The 13,994-nt window shown below is 34.9% G+C and overlaps 1 protein-coding gene across 12 annotated transcripts in view; it reads left to right on the top strand.

Moving 5' to 3' along the window:
- Nucleotides 1–13,994, top strand: part of LOC111139808 (HECT, UBA and WWE domain containing 1, E3 ubiquitin protein ligase) — a 166,528-nt gene that overhangs the window by 35,749 nt on the left and 116,785 nt on the right. For all 12 annotated transcript variants that reach the window (XM_022492219.1, XM_022492210.1, XM_022492220.1 and 9 more), the window contains one exon: nucleotides 684–836. In XM_022492219.1, the coding sequence (XP_022347927.1) occupies nucleotides 684–836 (153 nt within the window). The remainder of the gene's footprint in view (nucleotides 1–683; nucleotides 837–13,994) is intronic.

The raw sequence follows: 13,994 nt of genomic DNA, 5'->3' as shown, positions 1-13,994 counted from the left end.
AAGATAAAATAGATTATTTGCAAAAGGAAATCCATAGCCTTCAGGATTATCAGTAACCAGAAATACCTAAGTTTTTTGCCCTCTAAATGACATAATGATTTTAACACTGACCAAATGCTTCAATATATTGATGCACCTTGATTTTATTAAAAAAAAAAAATCTAAGTAGTCACTCTTAGGTTACTGTTACATACACTATACTGTAACAGTCATAAATGTCACTAGCTGTTGATATCTTTAGCTTCTATATGGAGGACCCTGCATTTTAATTAGTTCCAGTTTTATATTTGTCTCAAAGGATACAGAGGAACAATACAATTATCTTTCTTTCACAGTACTTACAGTCTACTTAGAGACTTAATGTTCTTGAGTTCCACTATATATTAAAATACCACTTTTGTCTCTTTTGTATTCCCCTGTAGGGGTACCTGTGCAATTTTGAACTGTTGCTCACTATTTTTTAAAAATTTTGTTGGACTTTCTGGCTTCCTGCCAGATTATAAACTGCTTATGGACAAGGTTGCATGTTGTAGGTGCTCAAATATTTATAAATGGTTTTTTTGTACTGTTAAACTTCTTGATTGCTTTGTGTATATAAACAAATCTATTACTACATAGGCATTTTAAGTTTTCAAGGCCTAGTGTGCCCGATACCATGAACTTGCCCTTTTTGTTCCCTCTAGCATTTGACAACTTTATTGGCTTCCTCTGATATGCAAGTGGTGCTGGCAGTCCTTAATCTTCTGTATGTATTTAGCAAAAGATCAAACTATATCACACGCCTTGGATCTGACAAGAGAACCCCACTGCTAACCCGGCTGCAACACTTAGCAGAGGTGAGTCATGGGTAAAGAGTTGGAAGGACACAGAAATTAGACCATATAGTTCATTTTCACAGGTGTTTTTTATATTGTCAAAATGGATAGTAATCCTAAATTTATTGGCCTAATTGAATAGAATTATGGGGGCCCCCTTAACTAAGTAACCCCCAAACCTAAGAAGTATTTTCATTTGTTACAAAGCAATTTTGAGGGATTTCATGAATTCCTACTCACAAAGCAGAATCATTCTTTGTTCAAAAATGGCAACAACTTTTCTAGAAAGGAAGTTCATAATCAGATTCTACTTAGGAAGGAAGTATGGTACAATCTGGATTTGAGTCTTGTCCCTGCTTATTAGCTCTGAAACCAGTTTTCTCATAGAAGTTAGTATATCTACCTTAAAAGTGGTTTCAGAATAAAATAAAATGTAGGTTACTTAGTGCTATGCTCAGTAATTGGTTTGTGATGGTAGTAATTAGAATTGAAGGCAAAAGAAAAAACCCTCTCATATAAAAGTTCAACTCAACCAAACTATTGTCTAGTGTTAGACAAATTGATCATATGTACTTACGGTTTGAGAGAGCTAGAAAGCTATACTAGAAAGCTCGCTTAGAAGAAAATTGAGGGGCACCTGTATGGCTCAGTCAGTTAAGTGACTGCCTTCAGTTCAGGTCATGATCCCAGGGTCCTGGGATCAAGCCCCATATCATGCTCTTTCTTCTCCCTTTCCTCTGCCTACCACTCCCTGCTTGTGTGCTCTCTCTTTCTATCAAATAAATAAAATCTTAAAAAATTGGTAAGGCTGACTTCTTAAAAGCCAATTAATGATTACCTCATAAATAATATAACTTAATTTTCAGGCTATTTTTAGGTACACAATTCCTTAAAAATCTTTTTTCTTAAAGATTTACTTATTTATTTTAGAGAAGGAGACAGAGTCAGGTTTGGGGGTGGAGGGTCAGAGACAGAGGAAGAGTGAGTCTTAAGCAGACTCCCTGCCGAGTATGAGCCCAACACAGGCCTCAGTCTCATGACCCTGAGATCATGACCTGAGCTGAAACCAAGAGTTAGACTGTACCACCCAGGCGCCCCTCCTTAAAAATCATATTTGAATGATATGATATGTGACATGTATTAGGAAAATTCTAGGACATATAGAAAAATGAGAATATTAATCACTTTTAATTCATCCAGATGGAGCTTCCTTCAGAAATGAGCAAATTTTCTTCTTGTATTTGCAAATATGTATATACAGATATGCAGCCTGTTTTCTTAACACAATTTTCTCATGTTATTAAAAAATGTAAGACATTTCATTATTGGCTCCCCACGTAACAGTAAGAGGAGAAAGAAGCCATATTTCAATAGAAGCTTCAAAAGCATTTGATAAAATTCAGCATATTAATTAAAACTAATATAGACTCTTAGAAAGCTAGGAAGACAAACTTTATATAAATCATCTACCAGAAGTCATAATGGAAAAACTGAAGCATTGCTGTTGAGTCGAGAGTCACATAAAAATGCTATTACTTTTTGCCACTTAAATTTATAGTAGAGGTCCTAACAAATACAAGAGAAAAGAAGGAAATGAAGGATACATATTAAAAGAGAAAACTGGGTTGCCCTGGGTGGTTCAGTCGGTTATGTGTCTGCCTTTGGCTCAGGTCATGATTCTATGGTATTGGGATCCCTACTCAGCTGGGAGCTGCCTTCTCCCTCGGCCACTCCCCCTGCTTGTGCATGTTCTCTGTCAAACAAAGTCATAAAAAAAAAAAAAGAAAGAAAAAACTTGATACTATTTGAAGGTGATAGGATTGAGGCTTTTGGTTTTCTGGGGAGGTGGTATAAAATTATTAGAACTAATAAAATTATAGTGAGGTAGCCAGTAAATAATCACTATACAGAAACAAATATTTCTTCCATACATTGGTAATAACCAGTAAGATGATTAGAAAAAAGACCCCATTCATGGTATCAACAGGTGTATTAAAATAAGCCATACTGGATAAAGCCATACATGTAAGGAGAAGGTAATGTAGAAGGTTATAGTGTGATTTACTAGTAGGGAAGGAGCTCTTAAAGCATAAATCTTAACTGTAAAAATTTGAATTTGATAATACAAAATTAAGATTTCCCTTTCAGTGAAAAACATAACTCCCTACTGGTACTTAAATTGGAATGTAAATCAGCATACTGCTTCTTTGAACAAGAAAAACATTAGTTGAAATAAACAGTGTACTTACTGATATGGTTGACTAACATTTCTGGTGCAAACTCATTTTGTCATGGGCCAGTACCACATTTGAACAAGTGGTGCAGTATCCGCTGGCCTGTGTACAACATTAAGCAGCACTGCCAAAGATAAAAGTTAACAGAGAGTAGTGAGTGAGTGATCGAAAGTGTTTAGCCATGTTCTAAAACTATCAAGCGCGGGGGAGGATGGTTGGTTGCTGCAGTGGCACATTCAGTTGAACATCTGACTCTTGGGTTTGGTTCAGGTCATGATTGCAGGCTCTGCACTCGGGCTCGGAATCTGCATGAGTGTCTCTCTCCCTCTAGAGGTTCCTCCCCCTCCCCACCAAAAATAAATTAGCAATTTTTTTAAAGAATTGTCAAGGGACTGTGTTAGTGTAGTATATTTAAGGGACACCTCCAAATTAACAAGGATAAACAAAGGCTATGCATAGATAATTCAGTGTTGAAACTCATTAGTAATTACAAAAATACTCATGAAACTTATTAGTTTATAAAACTATAAAACTTTTTTTAATTATAAAACTAATTATAAACAGCTTATAAAACTGTCATGAATAGAAATTAGAAAACTGTGTATTGGTTAAGTGTTAGCAGGCATGTGAGGCTATAGGAACCCTTGACTCTTACTCCTGGGTATATATCCCAAAGATGGTATCACATTATTCCTTAAGGTAACATCTGGGAAAATATTGCATCATTGTGGCAATTAGTAGGTTGGGTACGTAAAATGTGGTACATGCATATTATGGAATATGTAGCAGTTAGAAGCAGTGAACCAAATGATACATGTAGCAACATCAGTAGCTTTTAAAAATAATGCTGGGGGGTGGTTAAAAATGTTTATTGGTCAGTACCATTTCTGAAACTTAAAAATGTGCACACACAGCAATGTAGATTTGAAAAAATTATAGATATCAGAAGTGAAAAGTGTTGTCTTTGGCAAGGAGAAAGGAATGTGAATGGGCAGTAATCAGACAGATGGTTTACATAAGTAAGTAAAAGAAAATAAACTTAATCAGCAGTATTTAAGATCTGTTAGAACAAAACTAAACCTGTATCTACAAATTTAAAAGATGATCTAAATTTGTGAGCAGAGACATACCATTTTTTGCGTGGAAAGATGCAGTATAGAAGAAGCTCTCTTTAATCAGATTAGGTTCAATAGTTGTTAGGTTAGTTATTGTTAAAATGTTAAAGCAGATCTTTTTTTAAAAATGTCATTAATACATACCACTTTTTTAAAAAGATTTTATTTTTAGAGAGGAGAGTGAGCGGGGAAGGGGGTTGTAAAAGGGGCAGAAGGAGAGAGAATGTCAATTGGACTCTAGACTGAGCATAGAGCCCAGTGCAGGGGGGTTTAATCCCATGATGCCAAGATCATGATCTGAGCCAAAATCAAGAGCCTGAGGCTTAACTGACTAGCCACTTAGGTGCCCCAGTGCATACCATTTTTTAAAAACTGAAACACAAATGGCAATTCCTTTTCCTCCTTCTAATGTAAGGCCACAGACACTACTTTGAGTGAGAAATAGTCTGTTCTCTTACTTACATAAACTACAACGATCATTTCTGATTTCTTTAAAGTAGAGCAACAGTGTAAAGACTTCTTTGTAAAGGAACCTGAATGCAGAATTAGAAATTTTTATAATTTACCCCTGAATCTCTTTTTCCTAATTTGACACTTTAAAAAATCTTACCTTTTAGCTTTTGCCAAATATTTGGATTAGTTTTAATACAAATAGTTTCCTTTACAGTTTAAATCATTGTTCTGTATAGTGTTTTAACTTCCTTGTATACAACTGACATAAATGAGTTTAGAGATAAACGCCTGATTTGGTACACATACAGATAACTGGTGGAAGCAAAAGAGTGATCGCAAGCAAAACATATATTCAATATGTTTTAAGTTTTTTAATTGGTATAGGAACAGGCAGATATGTCTGCAGAATAAAATAGTAAGCCCCATGTTGTTTATAAAGAAAAGTGGGACAATTCAAGAGAAAAATGTGTTCAGATCATTTCTTTACACTATTCACATAAATCCTACAAACCTATTTAGAAGTAAATATAGGCAACTCTTTAACATCTTTCATGAGGAAGGATTTTCTAAGTCAGGAAACCTATAAGCCATTTTAAAAATTGACAGATTTTATGTGAAAATAGTAAGACTTCTGTATGATAAAATAGTTATAAGTAAAGGGCAGATGACTTTTTTCTTAAACTGGGAAAAAGTATTTGACTGTGTACAATAAAGGAGTAACACATTATGTAAACAGCTTTTATAAATCATTAAAAATGTAAATAACCCAGTAGAAAAATATGCAAAGGTATATGGACAGATAATTCATAAATGAATATGAAATCATTTTTAAACTTGGTCAAGAAAACATGAAAAGAGTACACTAGTAATAATGGGGGAAATGTACATTATGTGAGATTTTTTACCATTAGATTGCCAGCATTATCTACAATTCGCTAGGTTGTGGGGAAACGGGTACTTAGGTACTTATAAACTGTTGGTGTAAAATACCCTTTTGCAAGGTTATTTAGCCACACCTTTAATTTTAAAATATATTTATTTTATTTCACCCAGTAGTTCTATTTTAAGGAAATTATGTTAGGAACATATTCAGATATGCTAAAAAATTATGCTTAAGTATTCTCACTGCACCATTGTTTGGAAAAAAAATTTTTGAAACATCATATTTAACAAGGCATGAGCCTATGTATGACCCTAATAGAGCTCCTCAATGAAAGGATCTCTTGGCAAGAAAAGTTAGTTGAAGATCCCCATTTATGGTTTTTTAAAAGTCCAAAAGTAAGACTATATTAATAAAGTGAAGAAAGAGTTATGTGTCTTAATTGTAAGCTTAGATAGGGAATTGAATTGGGGGAAAAGATGATGGGTCAGTTTCACTTTTTATATTCTGTGCTTTAAATGTTTTACAGCTATAATATACTATATATTTTATAATTAAATGTGAGAATTTGTAATAACTTTGTAGATCTATTTTAATGACTGTAACATTCCGTTGTTTGTGCTGTAGTTGTTACCTAATTTAATACCTACTATATGTAATCCTCTTAATACTCTGGGAGTATGAAATTCTTAACCTCATTTTAAAGGTGAAGAGTATGAAGTTAAGCAAGCTGAAATGATTTCCTTATAATTCCCATAATCAGACAGTGATTTGGGATTTGAAACCTGATCTGTCTGCTTATATGAGCCATACCCTTTCTGGGGATGTACCATATTGAATGGTTTTCAGATTTCAGAACAAGCTTTACGTTTATAGATGGAAGAAGAGTACTCTAGTTAATTTAGTATTTTGTGTAGAGCCATAACAGAACCTATCAGAATTAATATCTTGTCAGATCATAGCACCCCACTTGGAGGCTGATTATCTGTAAAACTAATACTACTGTATTTAACTGTTCTGACCATTTAGAAAGTAAAAGTTAAGATGCATACTATACTTTTACATGGCACACATATGCAAAGTGTGGAATTTTTTTGCTGTAGTTTTTGGGTAGTTTGGGGTTATCTTGTTCTTTTCTTCCCTTGGATCATTCTATCACCAGGAAGGATTGTTTAAATGATTGCTGTTACAGTAGTCTCCCCCTACCCTATCCACAGGGGATACATTCCAGGACCCCCAGTGGATGCCTGAAACCAGAAATAGTACTGAACCCCGTATATATTATGGTTTTTTTTTAAGATTTTATTTATTTATTTGACAGACAGAGATCACAAGTAGGCAGAGAGAGAGGAGGAAGCAGGCTCCCCGCTGAGCAGAGAGCCCGATGCGGGGCTCGATCCCAGGACCCTGGGATCACGACCTGAGCCGAAAGCAGAGGCTTTAACCCACTGAGCCACCCAGGCGCTCCTACTATGTTTTTTCCTGTACATACTTATGATAAAGTTTAGTCTGTAAATTAGTCACAGTAACAGATTAATAATAATAACTAATTGAACAGTTATAAAAATATACTGTAGCAAGAGTTACGTGAATATGGTTTCTCTGAAAATACTGTACTGCATTCACTCTTCATCTTATGATAAAATGCCTATGTGATGAAGTGAGGTGAATGACTAGACATTGTGACGTAGTAATCGTGATACAGCCTAGGTTTGCTGTTGACCATCTGATGGTATATCAGGAGGATCATCATCTTTCAGACTGCTATTGACTGTGGGTAACTGAAACCATAGAAAATGAAACTTCAGATAAGGTGGGACTGCTGTATGTTCTGTTGTGTTTTGGGCTCCTTGTACCATATGATAGATGTGCCCCCTTTTTCCTCTGAATTGTGCTAACGTAAAGACTATAGATGGAAGGTTAACTTTTGAGTCCCAGACAATTTAGAATCTTGATGGGTGTAGCTTTTGTTACTATATTATGTGCTTGATGGCTTTGTTATTACAAATAAGAGCATCTTAATGTTTTCGAGGGATAAGATATAATATGCTAGGTGTTCAGTAATAGTAGCTACCATTACTCAAACTACTGTTAAAATTTTTAAACTTAATTTTTCTCAATTTACACTATGTAATTTGTAATGTAAGTTGTTGACACAGGTTGCTTTCTCCTACGTCTTCTTTTGAAATGTGACAGTTCTTCTACCAGGGGTCTTTGATAGACAATTTGGTTTGTGTCTTTTCATTTTTTAGACTGCTTCCTGAATCTGAATTCTTTCTGTTATCAATGCCCTGTACAACAACTACATGTATTCACTTGCATGTGGTTAAGAACTTGGGTTTAGAAGGACCTAGTTCTGTCAACAGATGAGATTAATCTCTATATATCTGTAAATTGGGGATTATGGTATAGTTTTGAGGTATAAACTAAATGAGGTCATAAATTCCTAGGTTTAATGCTGAGCATGTTGAAGGTACATAATAAATGGACACTATCATTGAAGGTGGTTGTCAGCACATAAACTAAATAAGTCCCTTTTATATTTACTTTCTTTTAAAACTATATATACATTATTTTGCATAAATACATATTGCCACACAGTTTTTTTTGTGTAGTGTGTTTTTCTCTTGGGTCATCTTCCTACAACCTAAAATGTATCCTTGTACATATAAAAATACGTATGTATTTTTATCTTCATATTATATTGACAGTGTTTAGCATATTTTTGTCTTTGAATTATAAAGGCAGGATAATTTTGCATCTCAGTTTTCTTATTTAATGGTTTGTTAAAAATTCACTAAATCTCTTGTATAAGTATGTCTCTTTTAATGGCTACCTAATATTCCATAGTTTGTTCCATAATTTATTCAACTGTTTCCCTATTAATGCATATTCTGTTTTTTCCTGTTATGAACAATGATTGCTACATTAAGCAATTTTATATATGTCCTTACTTACTGATAATTTTGATTCTTTGTAAGAGTCCCAGTAATCTCCATGTTACTTTAATTGGCCCTTACCCAATGAGTAGTGAATTTGACCATCTTTTCATGTTTGGCTATTAGAATTTGCTCTTGTGGGATTATCTGTTCATTTGCCCATTTTTCTCTTGGTTTAGTGTTTTTCTACGAAAGTTCTGTTGGAGTTATTAGCCCTTTGTCTCTTTTAAAAGTATTTTCCCCCAAATCTTTGTGTTCTTTTTGTTTATTGTGTTTATGTACATACTGTTTTCAAAAATGGTTCAAAAGAAGGTAAACGGCTTCTAGACGAAATGTTTGAACATCATGTTTTGATCTTTATGAAAAAATGACTCTGTATGTGGTATCTTTTCTCATGATAGTTTTTTGGTGACTCCCTTAACCCAGTGATGTGGGCCAGTTGTGAATATGAATAGTGGTTAGTTAACTGCAAATATAGAGAAAGTTCTCCAAGAAGACTTAATGAATTGTTGAAAGCTAGTTGATTTTTGTTGTTGTTGTTATTGTTACTGTTGTTGTTGTTATTGTTACTGTTGTGGTTGTTTTAAATTTATTTAAATTCAGTTTAGTTAACATAGAGTGTATTATTAGTTTCAGGGGTAGAATTTAGTGATTCATCAGTTGCATATAATACCCAGTGCTTATTACTTCAGGTGCCTAATGCCGATCACCCAATTACCCCATCCTCCCACTGACCTCCCCCACAGCAGCCCTCAGTTTGTTTCCTGTAGTTGAGTCTCTTATGGTTTGCCTCCCTCTCTTTTTATCTTATTTTATTTTTCCTTCCCTTCCACATGTGAGTGAAATCATAAGGTGATTATCTTTCTGTGACTGACTTATTTCGCTTAGCATAATACCTTCTAGTTCATCCGCATCTTGCAAATGGCAAGATTTCGTTCTTTTTGATGGCTAAGTAATATTCCATTATATATATTTATATATATACACACATACATACATACATACACACACACACACACACACACACTACATCTTCTTTATCCATTCATCTATTGATGGACATTTGGGCTCTTTCCATAGTTTGGCTATTGTAGACATTGCTGCTATAAACATTGGGGTGCAGGTACCCCTTCAGATTACAGCGTTTGTGTCCTTTGGGTAAGTACCTACTAGTGCAGTTGCTGGGTCATAGGGTAGCTCTATTTTCAACTTATTGAGGAACCTCCGTACTGTTTTCCAGAGTGGCTGCACCAGTTTGCATTGCCACCAACAGTGTAAGAGGGTTTCCCTTTCTCCACATCCTTGCCAATATCTGTTTCCTTAGTTGTTCATTTGAGCCATTCTCACAGGTGTAAGGTGGTATCTCACTGTGGTTTTGATTTGTATTTCCCTAATGCCAGGTGATGTTGAGCACTTTATCATGTGTCTGTTAGCTATTATGTATGTCTTCTTTGGAGAAATGTCTGTCCATGTCTTCTGTCCATTTCTTGACTAGATTTTTTTGTTCTTTGGGTGTTGTGTTTGATAAGTTTTTTTAAAAGACTTTATTTGGGGTTTCTGGGTGGTTCAGTCAGTTTAGTGGCTGCCTTTGGCTCAGGTCATGATCCCAGGGTTCTAGAATCAAGCCCCACATCCAGTTCCCTGCTCAGTGGGGGAGCCTGCTTCTCCCTTTCCCTCTGCATGCTGCTCCCCCTGCTTGTGCTATCTCTCTCTCTCTGTCAAATAAATAAAATCTTTTAAAATGTTTTTTTTATTTTTAAAGATTTTATTTATTTGAGAGAACACAAAGAGGGGAAAGGCAGAGGGAGGGAGAGAAGCATGCTCCCAGCTAAGCAGGGAGTCAGATAGCAGGGCTCCATCTCGAGACCACTCATCCGTTTTGAGCCAGTTGGTTTTGTGAAGGTCTAGTACACTGGTTCTCAAACTTGAGCTTGTATCAAGTAATTTTATATTGGTCTCCCCCTCCTGTTTATGATTCAGTAGGCCCAGAACAAGGCCCAATAATGTGCATTGTTGTTGTTGTTTTTTAATTTTTATTTATTTGTTAGAGCGAGTGAACACAAGTGGGGGGGTGGGGAGAGGGAGAAGCAGACTCCCGGCTGAGCAGGGAGCCCAACATGGGGCTCCATCCCAGGACCCCAGGATCATGATCTGAGCTGAAGACAGACATTTAACCAACTGAACCACCAAGGCACCCCGATAATGTCCATTGTTTACAAATTTCTAGGTGAGACTAAGACTACTGGTCCAGGGACCACACTTTGAAAACCCTGGTCTAGTCTATCCTATTGTGTAAAGTTACAAAATCTTACTGAATTCTTACAGCTGCATCTCAGAGAACATCAAGCCTTTTTCCTGATGTCTGAATACTTACTCTTTAGCAAATCCCATCTAGTGAGGTGGTATCAAATATGCCTCTATGGCATGGTTGGTAAAATAGTTATTTATTGGGTGTCTGCTTAATTGCTAGAATCATGGTAACACTACGGGTAGGTGAGCATAATGAAATTCAGAAGTTACATTATTTTTGGGAATAGCCTATGGGCTCTTAGCCTCTGATGAACTGTGAAATGTATTATTTGTTGTTACTGTGGTAGGGGTTGTTATATAGCATGGTTTGGAATAAAAATACAGGTGTGTCAGCCTGAGACTGACTCTTAAATCCACACCCAAACCTTCCAGTTGATACCATTTAAGAGGTATGTAACCAACCCTCTGCTGGATGTAATACAAAACATGTTCTTTTCTTTGTAAAGCTCACATAGTTGAGAAAGCAGATACATGTGCATTATAAAAAGGACGAAGAACTATTTATTCTGAGTAGTCTAATAAATACCCTAGAATCTCAAACATTTCATAGATTTACCTTGCTGGCTGCAAAAGAAACTTTTCCCCATAATAAAAATATATGCTCAGTATTTTTAAATATTTAGAAATGTACAAAAGATAATTTATCATGACCATGTGCTATTCTTAGCATTTTGGTAGATTTTCTTAGTCTTTGTTTTATGTGTATTTCTTTACGTAGCTGAACACATGGTATATATAATTTTATAACTTTAATGTATTAGCATTGGTGTTTTCCCCTATTTACATAATTTTGTAAGAAATGTTTCTTCGTGTGTAATAATATAAATGTCACTGGGTCACAGACTTTCATGAATCAGGTTTGGTTTGGCACATGGTTTTTTAAGGATTCCAGCTTAGCACAACTTTCTAGTCATTGGTGCTCTATTTTTATCAGATTACAAAAGACAGAAGGAAAGATTTTGCAGTGACACTTATAAGTATGCTAAAGCAATTAGTCGTGACAACAGAAGAAACAAAAGGAACAATGTGAAGGTGTATACCCTTTCAAGCTTATTCTGCCTTGCAAATTCAGATCTTTGGTTTGATCCTGGGTCTCATTCTCTCTGTCTTTTCTGTGTGGCACCAAATCCTCATTGTTATCAGCAAATTACATGTTTTTTCACTAGAAGCCCTGGGAATAGCCAAAAAAGTAGAAAATGTAATGACAAAGTATTTTTCTTACTGGGTATTAAACTTTTTAAGTAAAGCTGTAGGAATTAAGGTAGCATGGTATTAACAGTGGAATTCAGTTGAATATTTACACAAATAGATCCAACACATAGGACTTGAATTTATAATAATGACAACGTTTCCCATTAGCAGAAAAAGTAGCTATTCAATAAATAATATTATAACAACTGGCTAACTATTTGTGGGGCAATTAAGGTAGATTCTGCCTCAAAGTAAAATTAAGATGTATTAAAAAGTTGAGTGTTGAAAGCATGAAGCTAAAAGCATTCAAAGAAAGTATAACTACGTGTTCTCAGTTGTTTTGGGTAGGCAGTCATTTGGGGAATGAAACCAATACCATCAGAGAAGAAATAGATATAAAAATAATGGTTTTATACCTTCTGTAAGTGAATATTTTAAGTACTCTCAAGTTACACCGGCATATGATTATCTCCATTAACAGAACATTTCTCATTGTTTGGGTAATTTTTCGGTATTTTTCTGTTGTAAATAATGCCACAATGACTATCTTTAATGCATCAATATTTGGTAACAGATGCCTTTATCAAGTTCTTAATGAATGTTGGACCTTGTAATTTATACATTCTTATCTCATGTAATCATCAGAAAGATGCTATAAGTATCATTTTCTCAATTTTATACCTAAACTCAATTTTGAGATAAAGATAAAAAAAATTGAGTATCTTACTCTGACTGTTGATGATGATCATAATAGCCAGCTGCCTTAAATCTTTCCCTTTTCACTGGTTCCTCCTATCTATATGTATATTTGAAAAAGAGCAAGAGAAAGCAAGAACATACATTTTTTTTGGTCAGTCTAAAAGCATGTCTATTTCTGTTGATTTTTTTTTCAAAGAACCAAAATTGGTTCACTTGATTTCTGTTTCGTTTATTTCTGCTATAATTTTTGCCATTTCCTTCTTTTTGTTTGCTTTGGGTCTGGTTTGCTCTTTTTTCTGTAGTTTCTTAAGGTAGAAAGTTAGGTTACTGATTTTAGATCTTTTTTTTTTTAAGGTAGGCAGTTACAGCTGTGAATTTTCCTGTAAGCACTGCTTTCAGCAAATCCTATAAGTTTTAGTATGTCATATTATTTTCATTCATCTTGGGGAATTTTCTAATTTCCCTTGTGATTTCTTCTTTTACCCATTGGTTGTTAGGAGTGTGTTGTTTAATTTTCACTTATTTGTGAATTTTTCAGATTTCCTTCTGTTTGGGATTTCTAACTTGGAGATGATAACTTTGTATGATTTTATTCTTTCTTAATTTCTTAAAGTTTGTTTTGTTGCCTAACATGTGGTCTATCTGGGAGAATGTTTTATATGTACTTTAGAAGAATGTAGGGGCGCCTGGGTGGCTCAGTGGGTTAAAGCCTCTGTCTTCTGCTCAGGTCATGGTCCCAGGGTTCTGGGATGGAGCCCCTCTCTGCTTGGCAGGGAGCCTGCTTCCTCCTCTCTCTGCCTACTTGTGATTTCTGTCAAATAAATAAAATCTTAAAAAATAAGAATGTATATCCCATTGGGTGGATTGTTAACATACATTTATCTGTTAGGTCTAGTTTAATGTTCAAGTCTTCTATCCTTGTTTTTTTTGTCTAGTTATAAACATTTTCCCTTTGGATTAGACTAACACTTGAGTGATGAAGAGTTAGTTTGAATTAATACTTAGTTTTAATAGTACACAAAAAATTTGGTCCTGTATAGCTCTGTTCCCGCATTTTGTGTTGCCACAAATTACATCTTCATACATTGTGTGCTCATCAGCATAGATTTATAATTACTGTTTTATATAGTTGTCTTTTAAAACACAGAAAACGAGGGGTTATAAACTTAAAAATATGTTAATACTGACTTTATAATTTACCTATGTAGTTACATTACTGGTGTTTTTATTTCTTCACATGGATTCAGGTTACTGTCTTGTGCCCTTTCATTTCAACCTGAAGGACTCCAATTAGCATTTCTTGAATCATGTGTACCAGCAACGAGGTCCCTCCGCTTTTATCTGGAATTCTTAATTTC

The sequence above is a fragment of the Enhydra lutris genome, unplaced genomic scaffold (assembly GCF_002288905.1).
Source record: "Enhydra lutris kenyoni isolate GAN:26980312 unplaced genomic scaffold, ASM228890v2 scaffoldscaffold119, whole genome shotgun sequence".
Classification (NCBI taxonomy): Eukaryota; Metazoa; Chordata; class Mammalia; order Carnivora; family Mustelidae; genus Enhydra; species Enhydra lutris.
This window is presented reverse-complemented; position numbering and strand designations above follow the sequence as displayed.